The sequence below is a fragment of the Kryptolebias marmoratus genome, linkage group LG14, assembly GCF_001649575.2.
Source record: "Kryptolebias marmoratus isolate JLee-2015 linkage group LG14, ASM164957v2, whole genome shotgun sequence".
NCBI lineage: Eukaryota > Metazoa > Chordata > Actinopteri > Cyprinodontiformes > Rivulidae > Kryptolebias > Kryptolebias marmoratus.
The window spans coordinates 6,404,967-6,427,822 of NC_051443.1; the positions used below are offsets into that span (position 1 = coordinate 6,404,967).

General features: G+C 38.8%; 1 protein-coding gene across 7 annotated transcripts in view; it reads left to right on the forward strand.

Moving 5' to 3' along the window:
• Positions 1 to 22,856, forward strand: part of arhgef28a (Rho guanine nucleotide exchange factor (GEF) 28a) — an 84,364-nt gene that overhangs the window by 34,812 nt on the left and 26,696 nt on the right. For 3 of the 7 annotated variants that reach the window (XM_037979532.1, XM_037979533.1, XM_017427570.3), the window contains exons 10-30: positions 4,076 to 4,179; positions 4,286 to 4,524; positions 4,611 to 4,776; positions 4,853 to 4,964; positions 7,010 to 7,105; positions 9,263 to 9,305; positions 11,507 to 11,608; positions 12,102 to 12,225; positions 15,075 to 15,210; positions 15,281 to 15,336; positions 15,441 to 15,501; positions 17,016 to 17,151; positions 17,237 to 17,352; positions 18,345 to 18,491; positions 18,641 to 18,891; positions 18,969 to 19,094; positions 19,177 to 19,294; positions 19,811 to 20,065; positions 22,286 to 22,362; positions 22,466 to 22,644; positions 22,748 to 22,839. In XM_037979532.1, coding sequence (XP_037835460.1) covers positions 4,076 to 4,179; positions 4,286 to 4,524; positions 4,611 to 4,776; positions 4,853 to 4,964; positions 7,010 to 7,105; positions 9,263 to 9,305; positions 11,507 to 11,608; positions 12,102 to 12,225; positions 15,075 to 15,210; positions 15,281 to 15,336; positions 15,441 to 15,501; positions 17,016 to 17,151; positions 17,237 to 17,352; positions 18,345 to 18,491; positions 18,641 to 18,891; positions 18,969 to 19,094; positions 19,177 to 19,294; positions 19,811 to 20,065; positions 22,286 to 22,362; positions 22,466 to 22,644; positions 22,748 to 22,839 — 2,736 coding nt within the window. The remainder of the gene's footprint in view (positions 1 to 4,075; positions 4,180 to 4,285; positions 4,525 to 4,610; positions 4,777 to 4,852; positions 4,965 to 7,009; positions 7,106 to 9,262; positions 9,306 to 11,506; positions 11,609 to 12,101; positions 12,226 to 15,074; positions 15,211 to 15,280; positions 15,337 to 15,440; positions 15,502 to 17,015; positions 17,152 to 17,236; positions 17,353 to 18,344; positions 18,492 to 18,640; positions 18,892 to 18,968; positions 19,095 to 19,176; positions 19,295 to 19,810; positions 20,066 to 22,285; positions 22,363 to 22,465; positions 22,645 to 22,747; positions 22,840 to 22,856) is intronic. The other 4 variants (XM_037979534.1, XM_037979536.1, XM_037979535.1 and 1 more) reach the window with 4 other exon arrangements.

The window sequence follows — 22,856 nt, forward strand, 5'->3', positions numbered from 1 at the left end:
TTACTGGCATGACAAGGAGATCCCACCTGAGATGTTTTCTACACGGCACAGTGGTGGGGGCTCCATCATGATTTGGGGTGCGTTTTCCTTCAATGGAACAATGGAGCTTCAGGTTGTGCAGGGGCGTCAAACAGCAGCTGGCTATGTGGAGATGTTGCAGCGGGCATCTCTCATGACTGAGGGCCCTCGTCTGTGTGGTAATGATTGGGTTTTTCAACAGGACAATGCTGCAGTTCACAATGGCCGCCTGACAAAGGAGTTTTTCCAAGAGAATAACATCACTCTTTTGGACCATCCTGCATGTTCCCCGGATCTAAACCCAATTGAGAACATTTGGGGATGGATTGCAAGGGAAGTTTACAAAAATGGACATCAATTCCAGACAGTGGATGCCCTTCGTGAAGCCATCTTCAACACTTGGAGCAACGTTCCCACTAGCCTCCTGGAAACACTGGCATCAAGCATGCCTAAACGATTGTTTGAAGTCATCAACAAGAATGGTGGAGCTACTCATTAGTGAGTCCTTTTTTTTGACACTTTGATTTCTGTTTTGGGGGTTTTGGGGGGGTTTTTGAGCTATGGTCTTAAACTTTTGATCAGCTGAAAAAAATCATGTTTGAGTGTAAATGCAGTTTTTAATTAATTCCCCGCTCAAAAGTTTTTGTCTCTTACGCTGATTTCTTCTTTTAACATTGTGAAGCTCTACTTAGAACCTTCTTAAGATCCAATAGTGCAAAATGCAAATTCTTGCAATTTTTTGACTGGTCTTAAGATTTTGATCAGGAGTGTATATCTGAATTTTTCAGTAAATTTGATAACAGAAAGTTGCTGTATGTAGGGTAGACCAGACGAAAAGATGAATTTTGAATATGTATATAAAGACACGTCAGAGCACAATTCTAGCTGAGACTGTTCCCCAACACATGTTTTTAGCGTTTACAGATTGTGCAAGATCTCCATTAAATTTGTGCCATTAACTATTTGGAGTCAAATCTGTCTGTTAGCAAAATATCTCATAAACCACTGGACATATTTTTTATGACTTTCTTCAGAAATAATCTTTGGATGTACTCAGGGGTGGAAATTGGCACCCGCCACCGGCCAAATGCTGGTAAATATTTGAAGTGGCGGGTGAATTTGATCAACACACACGCCACTGTGGCGGGTTGCCAATTTGAACAGAAAAGGTGTTATTTGTCCTCTTGACATATAGGGGGCAGCAATGTGCTCGAGTTGCTGTTGTTACGTCGAGCCCCGTTCCCCCATTAGATACGGTTCCCCCTGCCTCTCCGTAAATAATGACTTATCTATTAACAGAATTGTTTAGAGGAGCAAATATTGCTCATTAAAAAAAAAACAAAAAAACATAACTCTTTTAAAAATAAAATGTGCTAATAATATCATAATACAGAGGAATAAACACAGTTAAGGAGTTGTTGGTAAATTATTTTTGTCCTGTGTTTTAGAGGGGGAACCGATTATTTCAGACGGCTGAAATATTTGGTTCCCCCCTGGTAACTTTTGCAAAAAAAGAACAAATATCTCCAAATTCACAGGACTTGTTGTCCATGATGAGAGGAATAAACACAGTTAAGGACTTTTTGGTAAATTATTTTTGTCCCATGTTTTAGAGGGGGAACTGATTATTTCAGACGGCTGAAATATTTGGTTAATTAAACAACGTTTTTTTTTTAACTAAATCAATGACGTCATGACGTCTGTCAATGTGCGTTCACACCTACGGCCGGTGTTCTGACGATCTGTGCTTCCTCGTCAGATTTTCCTACCGTAGCTCGGCTAAACAGCGATGTCTAACAGTCGGTGCTACCCGTCAAAAACTGCCACCGTCATGTTTACAAACCGAAAACTATAGCGGTTCGTGTTAATGTTAAATATCATCGGATACTGAAGTAGAAGCTTAGGAGTTATGCTTAGCATAGCATTGGAACAATTTATATCTACGACGAAAACCTTTCTAAAACCACAAAAATCCCTTCCTTCATCAGAATATCCTACCTGTTAAATATAAGCGGGTAGCACAAATAGATCTATGCATTAAAAGCAGCAAGTGTCTGAAAAACATTACAACTTACATACAAAAACTTACAAAAGCACAAAAAAATACTTCAAAAACACTCCACAGGAATAAATTTTACTTGTCTGATTTTTTTTTATGTACAGATATGCATCTTTTAGTGGTTTTAAATTTTTAAAAAATAAAATAAGAAAAGCCTAGTTTTTTCCATGCATTGTCCAGAAAGAGGTGTTGTTCAGCTTGTAGGGCACCACAACTGCTTCCACCCACCTCCATCATTATCATCATATAAAATTACTTTTTGTCACAACAAAAAATAGTGGCTGGTAGCCACTATGGCTGGTGGACAATTTTTTTAATTTCCACCCCTGGATGTACTTCTAAAGTTGATTAACTTTTGCAGCCAATCCAATTCTAGATGGCCACCACAACCAACTGACCTGAGACAACACAAACATGGCTCTAATTCAGTCTATTTTACAAATGTTAGGCTAAAATTTGGTTTGGTAGTAGCTGAGACCCATTCAGAACACACCCTTAGCATGACATCCATGAAACTGCATTGAAGTCACTTTCAAAGTTTGACCTATTCTGCTAAAACACCATCTATTCTTAGCATAAGATGATCTTAAGCTAAAACTCTGGCATGATAGGTAATACACATTCCTTAAAGGAATACTAGGCCCTTAATGTTACATTAAATGAAAAAAAAAGAAATGCTATGAATAACAAGCTTTCAGTGAGGCAGAATAATATTTACCACTAGTTTTAGCATCCTAATGAGACAAGTCAATCATGGGATTTTTAGGATTTATAACCAAACTGTGCACGTCATATTACAAAGAGCAGTTGCACATAAACGTTGAGCAGATACAACTAAACGGTATGACTCAGTGCGAGCCAATAATCCACCTTTTTCTCTTTCACAACAACAGACAGGCTGCCGCTGAGGATGATTTGTACAGGTTTGTATGAAAGCAATCCTTTAAAGGTCAAACAGGAGTAGGAATGCAGCAGCTCATGACAATTTCCTTTCTTCTCCTTAAGCCTTGACATTTGAGCTCAGAAAGATAAATGCACTGCTGTGAAACTAAAATCCCGAATTACCGGAAAGAAGCAGCAGAGAATAAAGTAAATAGCTGATGTTCCGACATGTTTGATAATCAGTTGTCTGCGTTTGACACATCACTGGAAGGTTCGCCTTGATCAAATCTGTTGTCCGAATGTATTTGATAAACTGGCTTCCCATCAAGATCTATGACGGCTAATTATTCAGCCATAGAAAAACAAGAATGCGAAGTAGCTAATCCAGTGAAATGACTGGAGTTGTAGTCATTTTAGTCAAGCCTTGAAAATAAAATGCACCGTTTGTGCACATTTTGTGTTGAGAATGACTCTCAGCTGCTACCACACCAAAGTTTAGTTTAATTTCTGTAAATTTGACAAAGTTATAACCTTTTTGTGTTGGCTAAAGTTCATTAACTGTTTTGCCCATTTTGAATTGGGTTGACTCTAAAAATTAATCAGAAGTAGATGTATCCGATATTTTTTTGTGTGTAAGAGTTTCATTGAAATCTGTCTTGAGTATCATGTTATATTTTTGCTAACAGACAAGGTTGACTCCCAGTAATTATTATCAAAGTTAAAAGTAAAGATGCTGCAGAATGTGCAGTGCTTTGTGCCTAGGTTGGGAAAGAGTCATTGCTACTTTCACACCACATTTTAGCTCAGTACCCTGAAAACTGGCTGAGCTATAGGCATGTTTGTGTTGTCTAAGATCCGTAAGATGTGACGACCATCTTGAATCAGTCCGGCTCTAAGGTTGAATCGAACTGAATTTAAAAGTTAATTTGTTGTTTATGTAATTCTAGGGATAACTGTTTGAGAGATCCATCCACTGGTTTATGTAATAGCCTCTTAACATGACAGACAAACTCATAAATGTGCACACAGACACATTATGACCCACCATTCACCTCTCTGTGTCAAGCGATAACTATATTGCAGATGTCCTGGAAATTTGCTCTTCTTGTTTTTCAGTAAATGAGCATCTCATGAAGACTGATGAAGTTCCAAACCAGTTCGATCAGCATGAAACCGATGGTTTGATGTTCCTGATGAACAGCAGTGAACAGCTGACTCAGGTAGGTCAAACATCGTCCTCTTTCTGTAAATTTATTGTCAATTCTTGTTTTGCTACTTTACTGAACATGTTGCTGCTTTCTTTATACCTTTTAATCCTTTTTTCAGGCTGATGATGTTAAGTTCAGGGTTGGTGGTGCAACGAGAGACAGCACAGGGACTGATGGGACCTTATGGGACACGGAGGATCTTTTTCTTGCAACTGACACCCCTCCACCCTGTTTAGGAGACTCAGTACCTTGCTCCCTCTCCCTCTCATCTGGTGATCACACAAGACAAAACCATACTTCCCTTGCTGAGCAGAACTATCAGAGAGACAGCCCGATAATAGAAACCTGCGACCTCAGGTAGGACATTTTAAAGAAGAGTTTATGCAGGGTGGTCCACATGCCTGTGTGCACATCTGATTGGTGATTTCTGTTTTCAATCCCAGTCTGGTGGCTCTGGAAGTAGACAGTGAGGACGAGAGAGCGGAGCCACAGTCTCCACTTTCCCCGCTCCTGTCAGATGTTGGGAAAAGTGAAGTCAGAAGGGAAACAGCTCCTGATCTCACCTGCACTCGCAGCCAGTCTGCCTCAACATGTGAACCTGTATCAAAAGTAAAATACTGATGGAATTGTGTTTAACTTGATCTTACGTTTTTACGTTGAATAAATGTATTTTTTTATTGTGTAGGAACTGAGCGAGGAGGGGGTTCGGTTGCGCTCCTATTCCTACTCATATCCAAAGATCAGCTTCCTTCCCTCCCGTCATCCTCGGGACAACAACACATCAGAAATCAGCCACGGTCGGTCAAACTCACACCTTGTGACATCGACAACATTTCAGTCTAACACATAACTAACAAGATTTCTTTCTCATTTCACTGTATTTTTCTCTCACTAATGGAATTTCCTCTCAAGCTCTGCTTTTCTAAGCTAGATTTTATCTGCACATAGCCTCAGCTATGTGTCAGACTCACTGACAAAAAACAGTTCAGCACCCAGAAGGAATTGGGATGTAACCTGGTCCACATTCAGACCAGTAATGGGTTTATAAATGATTTAATCTACAAGGAGCTTTATGTCTAGAACAGACACCAGAGGACATAAGTTGTGACATTATGAGTGGGATCAGGTAGTTGCTGGAGCATCTGACAGTCAGTCAAACAGTGAGGGAAGGTCAGAAAATACAGAAGATGGATCATAGACTCATCAGACAGCATTACCAGGACTTGATGGAATCTGATAGGGGTCAGACTGAGGTTTGGATGAGGCTGGGTGGTTGGATCGTGCAGCTGCCTGACACGTGGGGCGTACAGTTGTTACAATGGCCTGATGTTAGGACCAATGGGTAAGTGCATTAGCTCACACAGGTCAAGATTGGGCATGGGCCAGTTACCGTTTTTGAGGTCTACCAAAGTGTTAAAAGGTCACAGTGTCAAAACCACTATGTTTTTCTGTCATATCATTCCTACCGTTTAAATTCCTACAAATGAAGACGAAGCATCATTTTTTAATCCCCCCTGTCCATGACCAGACCTGCTGCTCCAGGCTGTCATTCAGTTGTGTACACTAGCTGAGGGTGGAATTCTATTAAACTTTCATACTTCTTAAAAAAATTACATCATTGGTTGTACATTTTATTCAGTCAGTGACACACATTTCTGTTTTTAAGGTAACACTATTTTTAAACGAACATTTACAACAAGCTACAAGAGTTAGCATTTGAGCATGTGAAATGAACAGCCTACTGTCATCATACAAGAGCAGAACAGCAGAGAAGGACTTAATAGCATTTACCTGAGCTATGGCTCAGTGGTTAGAGCAGTTGTTCTCTAAGTTGAGTCAGTTGGAGGTTCAATTCCATCAGTATGCCACATGTTGAAGTGTCCCTGGGCAAGATACTGAACCCCCCATTGCCTCTAATGTACCCCATGGGTGTATGAATGTGATCTAAAGCACTAATTAGTCTCTAGAATGATTTGCATAGTTCTAGTAAAGTGCAGATGTGTGTAGATGGGTAAAAATTGACACAGATTGTGTTATAAATGCTTTGAGTGTCTTGGTTGGGTAGAAAGTTCAGTCAATTTACTATTTAATAGGAGAGAGAGCAAGTGAAGTAGGCCACAACCTGAACACCATTTCTGTGTTTTTTTTAAATAAAAACAAACAACTTATGTTTTTAAATTTTTGGACGCAGGTTTTGGACTTTTTCCAACTGACCTGGGAACATAGTGTGTTCATACCGCTAACTCTCTTATCCATTTGACATGACATCTCAACACGTGCAGTATCCCTTCATTTCCGCCACTTTGTCTGGGTGCTAAATGTTTTTTGTCAGTGAGGTTTTTTTATCTAAATAAATATAGTTTGAAGCCAAACAGCAGTTTACAAATTGGTACAGAATGTTATGTCTTGACCATAAAGTTTTATGCTTGGATTCACAGTGTGTTTTCCAAACTTAACCAAGAAATAGTCTGACTCATTTTCTTGCATTGATATAAACTTTGTAGCATAACTTAAAAAAATAAATGTTAATAAAGTAAATGACTGGTTAGCTTTGAACAGAGTCAGACCAGCTGTTTTTTGTGCTCCAGCTCTATATTAGATGGATAAACACTGAAGTACTTTTTTATATAAGACCAAACAAGTATTTTTATCAAAACGTTTAAAATTATTCACTTCTGGCTTTAGTTTATCTTTTCTCTCTCTCTCTTTTTAATGACAGTAACAGAACTGCACAAAAAGACTACTTAGGCTCCATTTAGCAGCTTTGGGCCTGGATTTGACTGATAGTTTACACCTTCTGTAGTTGATGTGTTAGCAGCGCTCTGTCCACTGTGCCCTGTAGATGGCGTTCTCCACAGTGTCAGCCACAGCCGATCTCTCCTTCAGGCCCTCTCTTTGTCTAAATCCACCTTGTCTCTGTCTCTGCTGCACCCTGGTAGTAAGTACTGAATCTCTGCAGTCATTTTCTGTGTGTGTGCGTTTGTCTGTGTGAATGTGTGTGTATAGGCATAAACAAATAAAAGTTTATAAAAACCAGATTTAACAGTTCCTATCTCATACCTCTGCTGAATGTACAAACTATCGCAGACCGTATCATGCACAACAATATAATGTTGCTTTCATCACATTTCAGCTTTTTCTCTTTTTTTATTTTGGCCTAAAACTTTGATCTTTTGGTCTACTTGTCTCTTTGTCAGTTTTATTTCCAGACACAAGCAAACACACAAAGTTAGCAACTAGGTAGTAAACCAATGAAAACATTGAAAGTTAAAAAGGCAGTTTTTTACTTTTGTCTTTCAAGGAGATACAACTCAGGCTAAAAGTCATCAAGTCGCCAAACATTCAATTAAAAAATGAAAGTAACATTTTCCCCGTGTTGCATGCATAAGTTTTAAAGAAATATATTAGACAATCAGTTAGAAATTGTAGTGTGTTATTGATGACTTTCAGCTACTACCACAACAAATTTTAGGTCCGTATCTGCAAAATTGACTGAGTTGTAGCCATTTTTGTGTTTGCTAAGATAACTAGCTGTGGCATCAATCTTGAATAAGGTTGACTCCAAAAGTCAATCAGTTGTAGATTAATAAAACTGGCCTTGACAAAATGATGGTAACCCTAAAAAAGGCTGAAAAGAATTTGCCCACATGAAGATGTTAAACTAAGGTGCAGGGTTTCCTCCAGCGTATTATAAGCCTGGCGGGTCACCAGGCTTTGGTGATCATACCATCAGTCACTGTTTCAGTCAAAGTGGACTTAATGGAAGACAACTGAGTAGGACACCAAATCATAAAAAAGTGAGATTGAAATTTGCCAAAATCCATATTGACAAGCCACAAAGCTTCTGGGAGAATGTCCTGTAAACAGATGAGACATAACATAATAAGTCCTATCAGCTGTATGCTAACAGACCAACAAATGAACCCTGAACCTGCAGTGAAATATGGAGGAGCCTCGGTTCTGTTCTGGGGCTGCTCTGCTGCATCTGACACAGGGGGTCTTGAAGCTCTTCAGGGTACAATTGAATCTCAAGACTATTAAAGCATTCTGGAGCCAAATGTGCTGCCCAGTGTCAGAAAGCTTGGTCTCAGTCTCAGCTCATGGGTCCTCTGACAGGATCATGAGCCAAAACAGTCAGCTAAAAACACCAAGAACATGCAGTCTGAAGAAGGAACCCTTCAAATCTGAGACAGATGGAGCAGTTTGTCTATGAGGAGTGGAACAAAATACCTGTGGAGAGGAGCAGAAGTCTCAGAGAGAGTTACAGAAATCACTGGACTGCAGTGATTGTCTCAAAACAGTGGTGTAACAAAATAATAAGTTAAGGATACCATCTTTTTTGTCAAAACCAGTTTCATTAGTTAGTTTTTTAAAACAATTTTAGTAAAACAAAATTCAAAAGCATTGTCTGATTTATCATTTGGTGATTTTCAGTAACTTTTTTTCATTTTATTACATTTGCTAGCTTGATGTTTCAGTGACGTTTGCGGCTTTTTCTTTCTTTAACAAAAGAGTACAAATAAACACACGCTAACAGACACAGGCAAAACATTATCTTTTAACTTTCACAGGGAAGTTTTAAAAATGTGAAAACTTATAAAACAAAGCCATGTTTTGCTTAATTGTTATACTTGTAAATGACAGTATGGACTGAAACTCTGAACAAAAGAAAGCACTCATAAGAAATTACAAAATAAAAAAAATACACAGAGAATAAAAAGGTGTAGTTTGAAATACACCTCAGTATTGTCTTTGGGTTTTAGTTTGTTGTCTGAAAACTGGAGTTTGAGAAGAAATCAAGAAATAAAAATTCAGCCTTGTGCAACAAGTTAAAGAGCTTTGTAATCTGTGGATGTTGCTGCTTTCATGGATTTTCTTGTTCTGATAAAGTTCACATCGTTCAGACATCAGACAGCAGAAAGATTTTATCTGTAAAAAGAAAAAACAGGAAAAAAAAAATCAGTCAGGCTTTTCATTGTTAATTTTAATTTTAAAATAGTTTGAAATCAATGTGTAGATTTTATCATTTTATTCCTTGTTTTTCTTTATTTTTTTGATCCATTACACTTTAACAACTTATTTTTTATGTCCACAGAGCAGAGAGCCTCCAGCATGTCAGATCAGTCTCATGAGAAAAGGTATTTATGATTTACATCTGTTACTTTTAATATTGCCCACCGCCAAAGGAGTGATGGGCGATGATGTTTTTGCTTGTGTTTCTATCTGTGTGTGCATGTTAATTTGTCTGTCTGTTAGCAGAATATTTCATAAAACCACAGGACATATTTTGGTTAAATTCTCAGAGATGAATCAATAGATGTAGATCTACAACTCATTACCATCCATCCATCCATCCATTTTCTTTACCCGCTTCTCCATTCCGGGTCGCGGGAAGCTGGTGCCTATCCCCAGCAGTCACTGTGCGAGAGGCGGGGGACACCCTGGACAGGTTCATTACCATTTGGAGCCAACCCAATTCAAGATGACCACCACAGCTAATCGACCTTATCCAACCTTCCCAATTGCTATAACTCAGTCCACTTTATGGATATTGAGCTAAAATTTGGCATGGTAGTAGCTGCAAGGTGTTTATGGCATAAACTCTGAGCTCTAACAGATCTAAAATTTTATTCAAAACCAAAAGTGGTCATTGTCAAACCTTGTAAATGATGTTATGTGCAATGTCATGAGTTCACAAGATGAGTTAGCGCTCAGAGTAGGTGTTGAGGATCACTTTCAGATACTACCATTCAAAATTTTAGCGCGATATCTTGAGTTATAGCCATTTTGCTAAGGTTGATGAGCTGTGGCTGCCATCTTGAATTAGATTGACTCCAAAAGCTAATCAGTTGTGGATGTGCATCCAATGGTTACTTTCTGAGAGTTTCATTAAAATTTGTTCAGTGGTTAAATAGTAAATGGGCTGTACTTATATAATGCCTTTATAGCCAACCAGGCTACAAAGCATTTTTCATCACAATCTACTTTCATTTACCCATCTACAAACATTTATACAGCACTCTACTTAAACTCTACAAAGTAAATTTGAATAAATCTTTCTATGTAGACTAATCAGTGGTTTTAGCTCCATTCATACATCGATGGGGCACATCAGAGGCAATGAGGGGTTCAGTGTCTTGCCCAGGGACACTTTGACTTGTGACTGCTGCCAGGAATCAAACGTTAATAAAGTAACTCTCTTTGGAGGATGACTGCTCTAACCACTGATCCAAAGCTGCCTCCATTGGTTCATGTGATATTTTGCCGAAACACAAACACATAGTCTTTCAATGGCAGTCATTAATAAAATTCTATGCATGTCCTCTCTTGGCTTCTGTAATCGTTTTAACCAAAGCTGAGGTCTGATTATTTTCTCACAAATATCTTTAACAAAATGTTTGATATATATATATATATATACATTTATGTTTTAACCTTTATTTTTCAAGGGAGATTTGGTCAAGTTGGCTTAGAAAGATACAAATATACAAAATAACAATTACAGTTAATATCAAAATACATTCAAAATACAATCTGACCTTTAGCATTTTTTACTAAATACTCAATATCCACTTTAAAGGAAAGATAATCATCCAGCCAAATACCTGAATATTTGTAGGATGATACTCTTTCTATAAGGTCTTCTCCAAGGGTAGAAATGCCAGTGTTATCTGGGTTCTGGGAGAGACTTCAGGAAAACAACATATTAGTTTTACTTACATTACAAACTTTAAGCTGCACAGCTGTTTCCTACAGCTCCTGAAAGGCAGTTTCAAACTTCTCAACAGCCTGGCTCAAATTAGAGCCAACTGAGCAACGTATGGTGTCATCTGAATAAAGGTGCACTTCAGCTGTAGTCTAATTCATCCCATTGCCATTCATAAAAATGGAGAATGAAACAGGACCTAAAAATGAGCCTTGGGGAACTCCTTTTTCTTTCTTTTCTTCTGTAAAAACACTGCTATCTACAGAATGCAAAAGTTAGCCTTTAGGCCACACATTTTCATTTAAAAATACAAAAAAGTACTGAAAAGTAATGCAACATAAGAACCTGAAAAATATTGTTTTTTCCAGTTCAGTGTTTAGGTTTTTATACTTCTATCAAAATGACCCTTTTGTGTCCAACAGGAAGATGCCAAACAGACTCTAAAAGACAAGAGTTTAGCTTCCATGACTGTTTTTAATGCCATTTTACAGATCTGAGCTCTCTAGTTTTGTTTAGATGTGTTTTATTTGATAAGCAGACTTTCAACTTGTTTACAGTTGGGTATATTCTCCCTGATCTTTGAGGCCACTCATACGTCAGTGTCTGTCGATATGTATGCACTGTGTTTTCCAGGGAGGTCAGGTTCCGTAAACGCGCCCAGTCTGCTGACGATGAGAGTAGCATGGAGCTGGCAGAGTCCCTCCAACATCTCACACTGTCTGAGTTTCTCAAAGAGTATGTCTTCTGCAACCGCCCAGCACAGAGAAACTAACCCATGTTTATCACCTAACAACAAACCAGTGAACTGTGAAATATGTTTCACGTCTGTAAAATGTTGCATGTTTCTAGTAATTAACAGTTCCGCATCAACTAAATTCTTTTCACAGCTCAGCACTGAAGAGAAGGAATGCCATGTTTTCTGCTACACTAACATAAGATTTTTGTGAATTGAAATTCATTTTTTTGCCCTAATGTTTTTCAACAGAAACACCGTGCATCTTCACATTTTTTAACTAACCCCTGTCTGTGCAATTAGGAAGTTAAATGCTCATTTGGACTCACCTCCAGCACCTTCACAAAATTTTTTAATGCTTTGTTTTGTTGTCTCGTTGACCTGACACAAGAAGGAACAAAAATCTTTGAAAGTTGTGTGTCTTTCTGCTAGGAATCATCTTGTTTAGGTCCAATAAACTAAATGGGATTGAGTTGTGTAACTTATTTTTTACAGAATTGAAGAGGAAGAGTTGGAAAAGAGCAGCATTCCAACTAAGTCAGAGTCAGAGAAGTACAAAGTCATTCGGACCTTCAGTTTTCTCAAGGGCAGGATGTCCAGTACCCGCAACAAGAGCAAGGTAAAACCAAACTACAAAAATCTCAATTTAGATTAAAATATTCTATCAACGTGTTTTTACTCATCAAAAACAGATTTACATCTGCTTTACACATTATGTTAAACTGAGAAATATATATATTTCAGTCTCTCTACCTAGATAGCATAAATCTGTCTCTTTAGGCTGGATCTCTTCTCAAAGTTTTAATCACCCTGTTCTTAAACCAGAACCTAAGGACACCCAGTTTGGATTAATACTAGCCAAAAATCTACAAGCTCATTTCTAAACTACCACTTCTTTCAAAGACTTTAAAAAGAAAAAAGCAGAAGCTGAGCAAGTTTCAGGAATTGTTTTGTTGAATTGCACTGAAAAATAGTGACATTATAATGTGCTGCAGACTCTGAAGAGTCTACCAGTTTTGTTGGACTTTATCAACATCATCTTAATGCAGGTGATCACATGTGTTGAATGTGGGGTACAATTTGGAGCCAATTTGATTCCTTTTTTTTACTTCTTTTTGCCCAGAATAATATGCCCCCTTCACAGTGGATGACCTCACTAGGACAAAAAAAAGCTAGAATTTGGATGGTCTTTGCACAGTCTTGATGAGGTCTTCAGTGGCCTATTAAAAACGCATTGGGCTTCTCGTTACGAGTGATAGGTCCATGCTGACACTTCAGCATGCACAAAACTTCTGTAGCAAGGTCATGGTGGTTTATCATCAATGTAGAACATGACATGGAACCCACATGCAACCCTTGGTTGTGGAGATTTTTGAAGCAGGATTGGCCATATTGGCTTTGTTTCTTGGCTATGGCTTCAACATATCCACACAGAGCTTGAAGCGCTCCATGCCAGTTAATGCAATGCTCTTATCATGTGGCTGCAAGAGTTAATAAATAAATGTTGTGCCATCCTACATTAACCTTTTGAACTCAAAGCAAGAAGCACTTGTTCTCATCATGATCCGGACTGCTGAACAAGGAAGCAGGAAGGGTAGATGTGGTCAAGATTCACCTACATCATCCCATGCTGCTGAAACCATTAGTGCAGTTAGACCTAAACACTCAACAGTTCAGCCTCAGATCTCATGGCACAAGAAATTTTAAAATACAAATCAATCAACATTTTTTGTAGAGCCCTTTACAACAGCCAAATGGTGCACAAAGTGCTTCACAATACAAAAGTTAAAAACAATCAATAAAAACAATACTAAAATGCCAGTGTGCCACTAGGTATTAAAAGCCTGCCAGCCAACGTTTGTATTTAGACCTATGGACAAACAGTAAGGATATATTAGTTGATCTTAAGGTCCTCTCATACTCACAAAAAGTTACTAGATCAGCCAAATAAGGTGGGTAAAGACTGTTAAGAGCCTTAAAAGTGATCAGTAGAAGTGTAAAATCAATTCTAAAATGGACTGGAAGCCACTGGAGAGAAAACAAAACGGGGATGATTTGCTCATGTCTGGAAGTGTTGGTTAAGAGTCGGGCTGCAGCATTTTGTACAAGCTGAAGGTGTCTGATGGAGGACTGAGAGATTCCAACATACAAATCATTGCAGTAGTCAAGCCTTGAGGTGATAAAAACATGAATGGCCTTTTCCAGGTCAAGACGATTTAAAAAAGGTTTAACCTTGTTTAAAGGACGTAACTGATAAAAGCAAGCCTTGACTATAGAAGCTATTTGTTTAACTTCAAATCCCTGTCAAAAGTCAGCCCCACATTTTTAACTGTGGGTCTGAACTTGGATGTCAGACATGAAGCAACATCACAGAAAAAGATGCACTCAGTCTAATCTTCATTTAAAAACAGAAAGTTATGGTGAAGCCACTGCTTAATGTCGGCAATACAATTAATAAAAGAAGTTTGAAGATTATTACTTCAAATCAAATAATGGATTACACCACTGATGTCAATTTTTTGGTATAATGATCCAAGATGGTGGACAATTACACAGTATGCAGGCATGCAGGCAGGTAGAATTCACAGTATGTTGAACTAAAAAGAAAATTAAGACAGGAAAGAAGGCAGAGGAAACAAAACGGTGGAGTGACAACTACAGTGAGGAACTGACTAATGACTGAGAAACTGAGGACAATTTATATGGGAAGAACTGATTGGTGAATCAACTGGGGACAAACAGAAAGCTGAGTAGAAACTACAGCCATGGGAAATACAAAAACCTAAAAACTACCAGAACAAACATGTAACAGAAAAGCACAGATCATTAGAAAAGTCTAATAAACAAAATATTCTAGATGCAGAACCACTCACAATCTGTTAGGGCTTGGAGTATAAATTGGAAATGACTTTTAGACACTACCACACTGAGTGTTTGTTATTCATTCAGCAGTTGTTTTTTGTTGTGAAGCACTTTGTGGTTTTTATCTGTGAAAGGTGCCATATAGATAAACCTGACTCATTTTACTGCTTTGAATAATAAAGCACTGTAGGGGAGTTAAGACTCACGGCTCCAGTCTTGGTCTATTACTTTCTGTGAGACACAAGCAGGAAATGATTCTTGGAATAACAAGGTCGGAGTGTCAGACCAAGCGCGGTATCCAGCCTTTTTCCTTTTAATGATTAAGCCTCGTGGTTGAGTCAGCACAGAGGCTGGAAACCCTCCCCAACTTGCATCTGTTGTTTAAGCCAGGATCCATTTCCTGTTAAGGCGGACTTTCTTACATTTTGGAAAAAGGCGGGGATTGTGTCCATGCTTTTTTTTTTTCTACCCCCCACGAGGAAGATTTACCTCTGAAAACAGAAACTTTAAAGAAACCTTTTCAGAAGTTTGACTGCTGTTTGCCACGCTTTGTCTGTCTGTATGGCCTCTATGTTGACGCCTATGTCTCTGTCATGGTTTTCGAAGGGGAAAGGGAAGGACAGAGAAGCTAAGGACAGACAGCTAAATGGACATCGGTTTGCATCAGGCTCCTGTTTAGGCCCCACGCTGTGTGTGGTGTGTAACAAACCAGCTTCTGGAAAGGACCTTCTGTATTGCTCAGGTCTGTGAAAGTTCACTTTAAACTAACAGTTTGTTCAACAGACTTTTTAAAAGATGTCTTTGTCTTTCAGGCTGTACTGTTATTGTTCATAAGGGCTGTAAGGAATCTGTTCCCCCGTGCATGAAGGTGATTGTTGTCCTGAAATAAACGATTCTCCTGATCTCTTTTGGAGCCCGTCTGTCTGTCAGTTGTTTATGAGCTTTAATCAGAATCTCCTTTGTATTACTTAGAGACCTCAGGATAAATATGCCTTGACCATGGTGAAAAACAAGACCGCATCCCTCCCACAGAGTGAGTTTCAGGTCAACTATCACTGAGTTTTAACTGGTGTACATCAGGGCTGCTTCAAAGGGGGACCACATGGGGGCCACTAAAGCCCAAAGTCATAACAGAATTTCAGGAATTATATAATGCAGTCTTATGTATACAATTAAAAAAAACACTGCAGTATCGGACTTAAGGACTCACCTTCTGATATACAGTAGGTCTACAGTGTTTATTTTATTTTTTTGCTGTTGATATTACTGAGAACAGCGCAGTCTCAGCTCAACTTTTTGAAATCTGTCTTCTTCTTTCTTTAAAAATAATATGCATATGCCTTCCTGAGATCCTGCATCCTGATTGAGGACATTGGCCTTCTGCACCATAATAGTTTATTCTGGTCAACTTAGAACTGTTGCCTTTATGCAGAGAGCCTAGCTTTTAAGTTTTATAGTTTTTTTTTTTTCATTACAACCCCAATTTAAAATATATTTGACATTGTGTAAAATGTGAATAAAAACAGAATGCAATGATTTGTAGTTCACATAAACAATTATATTATTCACAGTGGTTCATAGCAAACATATTAAATGTTTAAACTAATAAATTGTAAATTTTTTAAGAAAAGATAAGATAACGTTGAATGTGATGGCAGCAATACATCACAAAAATTTTGGTATGGAGGCAACAAAAAGCCGTAAAAGTAAGTGGTAGAAATAATAAACAGCTGGAGGAGCATTTTGCAACTAATCATGTTAATTGGCAACAAGTAAGTAAGAGGACTGGGTTTAAAAAGAGCATTTTAGAGGAGCTGAATCTCTTAAAGGTAAAGATGGGCAGAGGTTTTCCAGTCTGCAAAAAACTACATCAAAAAATAGTGAAATAATTTCAGAATAATGTTCCTCAATGGAAAACCGGAAAGATTTTGACTATGTCATCATCTACAGTTCATGATATTATCAAAAGATTTCAAGAATTTAAAGAAATCTCCGAGCTTAAAGGACAAGACTGAAAGTCAGTACTGGATGGTCGTAACCTTCAGTGGGAAACATGATTCTGTTCCAACTTTTTAAAATTGTGTTGCTGCCATCAAATTAAAAGTTACCCTATTTTTTTCCACCAAAAAAACAAAACAAAAAAAAAAGAGTACAATTTCTCCATTTAAACATTTGACATGCTTACTATGTTCCACTTTGAATAAAATGTTTAAGAGATTTGCAAATCATTGTTTTTTATTTTTATTTACAATTTAGACAACTGCCCAACATTATCAGAATTGGACTAGTATTTTTTTATGTAGCTTGGGGTAATTAAAAATGCACACCGAACAAAAGCTCAGAGAGATAAGACTGGCCAAGGGGAGCCAGTGGCAGGGGCCAGCAAATTTATAGACTTCTCTAGGTCCCCCTCTCTCTCCCCCACCCCCCCTGTGGCACCCCTGGTTTATACCAAGAGTTTTCTGGGTCTTTTCTTTATATTTGGTTTAATTATGACTGTGCATGATAATGTTAATAATAATGAACTTTGTCTTTTCTAACCCTCAGACTTCACAGTAAGAGACAGTCCTCCTCAGTCTGTGATCCATATTTCTTCTTCTCAGCCTGTCATGATCCCGAAGGAGAGGAAGGAAACTGTGACGCCATCGTGTTCTCTCTCTGGAAGTCTCCCCACGAGCGACAGGTCACAGAGCACTCGCACATTATTAGCTAAGAAAATGTGATGAGACTGGTAATAATGGATGCCTGTGTTTTCCTCTCTGCTACAGTCTGCTCAGTGAGAGCTCAGAGACAGAATCTGATGTCCTGAAACTGAACAGCCAATCAGAGGAGTTCCTGCCAACTCCAGTGTCCTCTGTCTCTAATGAGTCATTCTTTGGAGATGGTATGAGAATAATAAGCCTTGTTATTTTTTGTGGATTTAACAAATCCATCCAAAGACTGTTTGTCCTGCTGGAAGAAAACATTCATAAATGCATTTTAGACTGATATCTTGGTAGAAAGTTTAGTTTGGGGGTTTTTATAAGAAAAATTAAGGAACATACACTGGTGATCTAGAAATAGTTTGTTTTAAATCTAGTTTTTCCTTAACTTTTACAATTTGAAGTTGAAAATGATATTGATATGCTGAGTATTTAGGAGTAAATAATAAAATAAGCCACATGGCAGTGAAATTACTGGATTGAAATTTGAGCTGGTACAAATGTAATTACAGGCCCAGCATTACTTGCAGGAATGCAAATCGGCCACCACTTTTCATGCTAAAGTTTCAGACTAAGAACATCTTGTGTTGCGAAATGACAGAGTTGTAGCAGTTTTGGTCAAACCCTGAAACAAAGGTTATGCAAAATCTTATGAAATCTTGTGAGATGTCACGTTCAGAGTATGTATTGTGCTACAACCACGTCACATTTTAGCTCAATATCTGTACAACTGACTGAGTTATAGTCGTTTTTGTGTTTTGTAATGACAGTTAACTGTGACTGACCATCTTGAATTAGGTCAGCTGATCTCAAAACCATTTGGTGTACAAATTTAACTGCCAGGTGTGAACGCTTCCGATCAGAGCAGACCACTTGCAGTCAAATCACCCAGGATGGATTATAGTGCACGTCTGAACAAGGTCGTTGGCTGTTTGTAGCACAAATAAAACAGACTTTCAACAAGCTGTTATTCATATTTGTAAAAAAATAAATAAATTCCTTAATTATAAAATGTCTCTTTTCTGATGTTGAGACTAACGTTTCTTTCTTTAATTAGCCTCAGAGAAAAGGCATTAAATTTAAACCAGCAACAGCCTTCTCCTGAAGATATTGTGAACAGTGATGATCGATTGCTTTCATTAAAAACACATTTTGTACCCTGTTGTCTCCACAGACTGTGTGGACTCAAATATCTACAGTCACAGCGACATCTCTGCTGACTCTGCAGATTACGAGTCTGAGTCATGGAGTCTGACAGTTGAGCACAAGTTCTGCAAGAAGCAGGACAAACAAGTTGTCAAAAGGCAGGATGTTATCTATGGTGAGCAGGTTCTAATGTCCTTTTTTTCCCAAAGAGTTTGCCATATCACATATAATTGTTTTAAATTGCTCCGATTGAGAAGCAGCTTGGCACAGTGTGATTTCTCTCCACACACATTGATTGATTGTTTAAGTTTGGACCTGTTGCAGAGCTGATGCAGACTGAGCTCCACCATCTACAGATTCTGCACATCATGGCCAAGGTTTTTCGGCGGGGAATGAAGGAAGAAGTGCAGCTCGACAAAGAAGCTGTGGAGCGGGTGTTCCCCTGCCTGGACCAGCTGCTCCTCTTCCATCATGCCTTCTTCGCTGCCATGAAGGAGCGACGACAAAACTCTGCCCAGCCCCAAGGACACAGGAACTACCTAATCCAGACAGTTGGAGACATTTTGCTCCAGCAGGTTAGCTGGGCTTCTGGGACTACATCTATCGCTGGTGAGACTTACAGATTCTGGTGCTAAAATGAGATGTTCTCTAGTTTTCAGATGAGAATGGAGAAAAAATGAAGCAGGTTTACGGAGACTTCTGCAGTCGTCACAATGAAGCCGTCAGCTTTTTCAAAGATCTCCAGCAACACAACAAGAGATTTCAGAGCTTCATTAAGGTATTTTAAGATGTTTTCTTCTCAAAACAAAAGCCTTCAGCAATGAGACAAGAAGCATAACACTTGGTTCACTTCTTTAAAGCAACAAGTTAATAACTCTTTGGTGCGACGGAGAGAAATCCCAGAGTGCATCTTGCTGGTGACCCAAAGAATTACAAAATACCCTGTCTTGCTGGAGAGGATCCTGCATTACACTGAAGGTTAGTCATCTGCTGCCCTCTGCTGGTCATATAGGTGTAGGTTTTAAAAGACACAAATTTACCGTCCATCAGTTGGAATTATATTAAAAAGTAGAAAATTTCAGAATATAATTTTAAAGGATATGAATACAGCTACTGCCTAAAACTCCATCATAACGTTGTAGTAATCTAAACTCAGAAAAAGTGTCTACATTTTGATGTATGAACTGTATAAGAAGTGTAAGGAGAACCAAGATCAAAGAAATGTTAAGGCTGCTTCCAGTGCCTCATTATGGTCCCCATGGTAACCACACACCCCTGTCTCTCATTCCCTGACTGCCAAGTTAATGAGAGGCAGACAGAAACAGACATAAGTCTTATAGCAGTGACAGACACACTTGGCAAAAAAAAAATACAAAAATGTGTACAGGACAAAGACTTTGAAAAAGTCTTTAAAAAAGGTGCTTCAATGATTATGGATTAGCACCTTTAACAATTCTCTTTTTCTCTCTATGATTGTTCACCCTCATCCCTCAGAGGAAACAGAAGAGCATGCCAACCTTTCAAAAGCTCTGGCTCAGATCCGAGAAGTGATAGCAACCGTGGATCTGAGAGTCAGTGAATATGAACGGCATCAGAGGTTACAGGAAGTGTGGAACCGCATGGAGAACCGCAGCACAACCAAGCTGAAGAGTGGGAAAACCTTCCGCAAGCAGGACATGACGGGGCTGGGACAAATGCTCAGACACGAGGGCCTACTTCTGTGGAAGACAGCCACTGGTCGATTTAAGGGTGAGATTTTTGTAGGCTCAGCCACACACGGGCAAAAATACAACCCAAGGATCAGAAGATCCATCCAACCTTTGATGTCCAAAAATTAACCTAAAGCAGATCAACAAAAGCCACATTTTGTTAAGGAAATTTGGGTTACTTGATATTAGTTTGTAGAATCAGCATCTTAGATGTCTACATCTAAAATGTTTGAACAAAATTTTGCCTCCAGTTTTATTTCTCATTTTTTTAAATTCTGCATTGCATCCACAGAACCAGACTATGGATCAATACTTCAACAAGAAAAAAGCAACAGACTCTGAATGTAGCACCTTATATGTCTATGCAAAGATCTAAAAAAACTTGCTGATAGTAAAGAAAGCACCCAGACAGAATGGTGGAAATAAAACAAAACTGCTCCTGTTGAAAAGTCATTTGATTGTATTATAATGACTACAGTATCAGATCAGATGGATAACAAAGTTGGCAAAAAAAGCTAAAAAAGGCAGACTGCTGGTCTTGGGATCCGTAGGTGTGGTCTACAGACTTGGATACATGCAGTGATTCAATGCAGAACAGAGTCATGCAGCCATTGTCTCTGTCGTCGCATACAAACACATAACAGTCCTCATTGCTCATATAAAAACAAGATTCATCTCTGAACACAATCCAAATGCAGTTATCATCAGTTCAAAGCACCACTCCAAACACAGCCACCTGTGCTCCGGTGCTAAAGGTATGGTCTAGTCATTTTTAAAGTGATAATTATAATAATGGAGTATGGAGTATAGAAAAAAGGCCAAAGCCTTTATCCAGGCTAGGGTTATAGCTAGCCATACAAGGTGAGGTTTTTGTTTGTTTGTTTGTTTTGTTTTGAGGTTTTTTTTTTCAGGCTTAAAAAAAAAGTATTTCTCAAAAATGACATACTGGTGTGAGAAAATGCTACATTAGCTATTATTAAACCTCTACACATCTGCACGACAGCATTTGTTTAGTTTGTCGCTGTTTTCTCAGCCGAGCAACATCTGTGTTGCTGTGTGAAGGTATGTGTGCGGAGCACAACTAGAGGCTGCTGAATGCATCATCCCACGGGGAATTGAGTAAACTTTTGAACTGACTAGATGTGCTGATCAAGCAGACTGATACATGTGCAGCTTCAGCATTGGTCTATCATACATTTACATAGTAACACAGACATTGCTTGGTTGAGAAATCATCAACAAACTAAACAAATGGTGTAATGCAAAAGAGGTTTAATATTAGCTAATGTAGAGTTCTTTTATATTGATATGTTGATTTTGAGAAAGACTTGTTTTATAAGACAGAAAAAACCCCAATAAATATCTGATACTTGTTTGGCTAGCCATTAGCCTAAGCCAGACAAAGGGTTGCCCTTTTCTTCTTACTCTGTGCTCTAGGACTCTCGTTTGACAATAATAACTATTTGACAGTACACCACTTTAAAAATCACCATACTATCCCTTTAAAGGCAGCCTACACGTCAGATGGTGAACCTGATACCAGCCACTGAGGAGCACGATGACATGGGGTGTTGTAAAGAGTCCTTCACCTTTTATGGGGTGCCAGCAGCAGATTTCATATGGTTCTGTGATGCTTGATGTACAATATGATCCTCCTTTCGAATTGTCTGTCCTGACGTGTGTGTGGGTACCCACTGTTCTAGCATCAGTCCTCTGTAACATCTGTACACCCCACATGCTGGGCAGTTCCACAATCCAACCATCCAGCCTCATGCAAATCCACAGTGGGACCCTCTCAGACCATCATGTACTGTTTTACTGAGTGTGAGATGCTCCAGCAACTACCTGATGACACCACCACTCCACTCATGTTATCACCGCTTATGTCCTCTTGTGTTCGTTCTGGACGTGCGTCTCCTTGAATATTAAATCATATACAGACTCATCACAGGTCTGCACGTGGACCACTTTTTGTCCAAATCAGACTGTTCCTTCTGGGTGTTGAGAGCATTGCTGTTCTAAGGGAGACATGATAACTACGTAGCAATATTTTATGTGTAAAAGAAAAAAGAATGTTTTTGTTTTCCAGTGAACATTTTAAGGAGGAATGTCTTTCAATTCAATGTGCAGCTCTCTAAATATTGCTCATTCCTGCTTTGTTCTGTGTCTTCACATTTAATGCATACTTGTTTTTACTCTGATGAGGAAATGTACATAAAGTTTTTTTTTTTTTATTATTGGCTTGCTCCGACTGTCACAGATGTCCTGGCACTGCTTCTCACGGACACACTCATCTTCCTCCAAGAAAAAGACCAGAAGTATACATTTGCCATCGTGGTAAGGATATTTTTTTTTTTTTTGGCTGCAAACGCTCTCAGCTATGACTCTGATAACCCCTTCAGCTCACCAAGCAAGTCACTCCACTTTTACTGCGCTTCAGGACCAGAAACCTCCCGTCATTCCGCTGCAGAAGTTAATAGTTCGGGAAGTGGCGAATGAAGAGAGGGGGATGTTTCTGATCAGCGCCTCGTCTGCAGGGCCGGAAATGTACGAGGTTCACACTTCATCCAAAGAGGAGCGAAACTCCTGGATGAGGCTCATTAGAGAAGCTGTGGAAAGGTGTGTTTATGGCAGTGCTTCATGTGTCAGATGGGAAAAGAAAACATTACGAGATGAATATTTAAATATTGTTTGCTTGACTGATATTTTTTCTGCTGCATAGCTGTCCAGAGGAACAAGAGGAATACTCAAGTGAATCTGAGGAGGAGAAACGAGCTGCTGAGGCTCGTTTCCAGAAAATCCTCAAGTTACAAGGTATCAGTAAACCCATA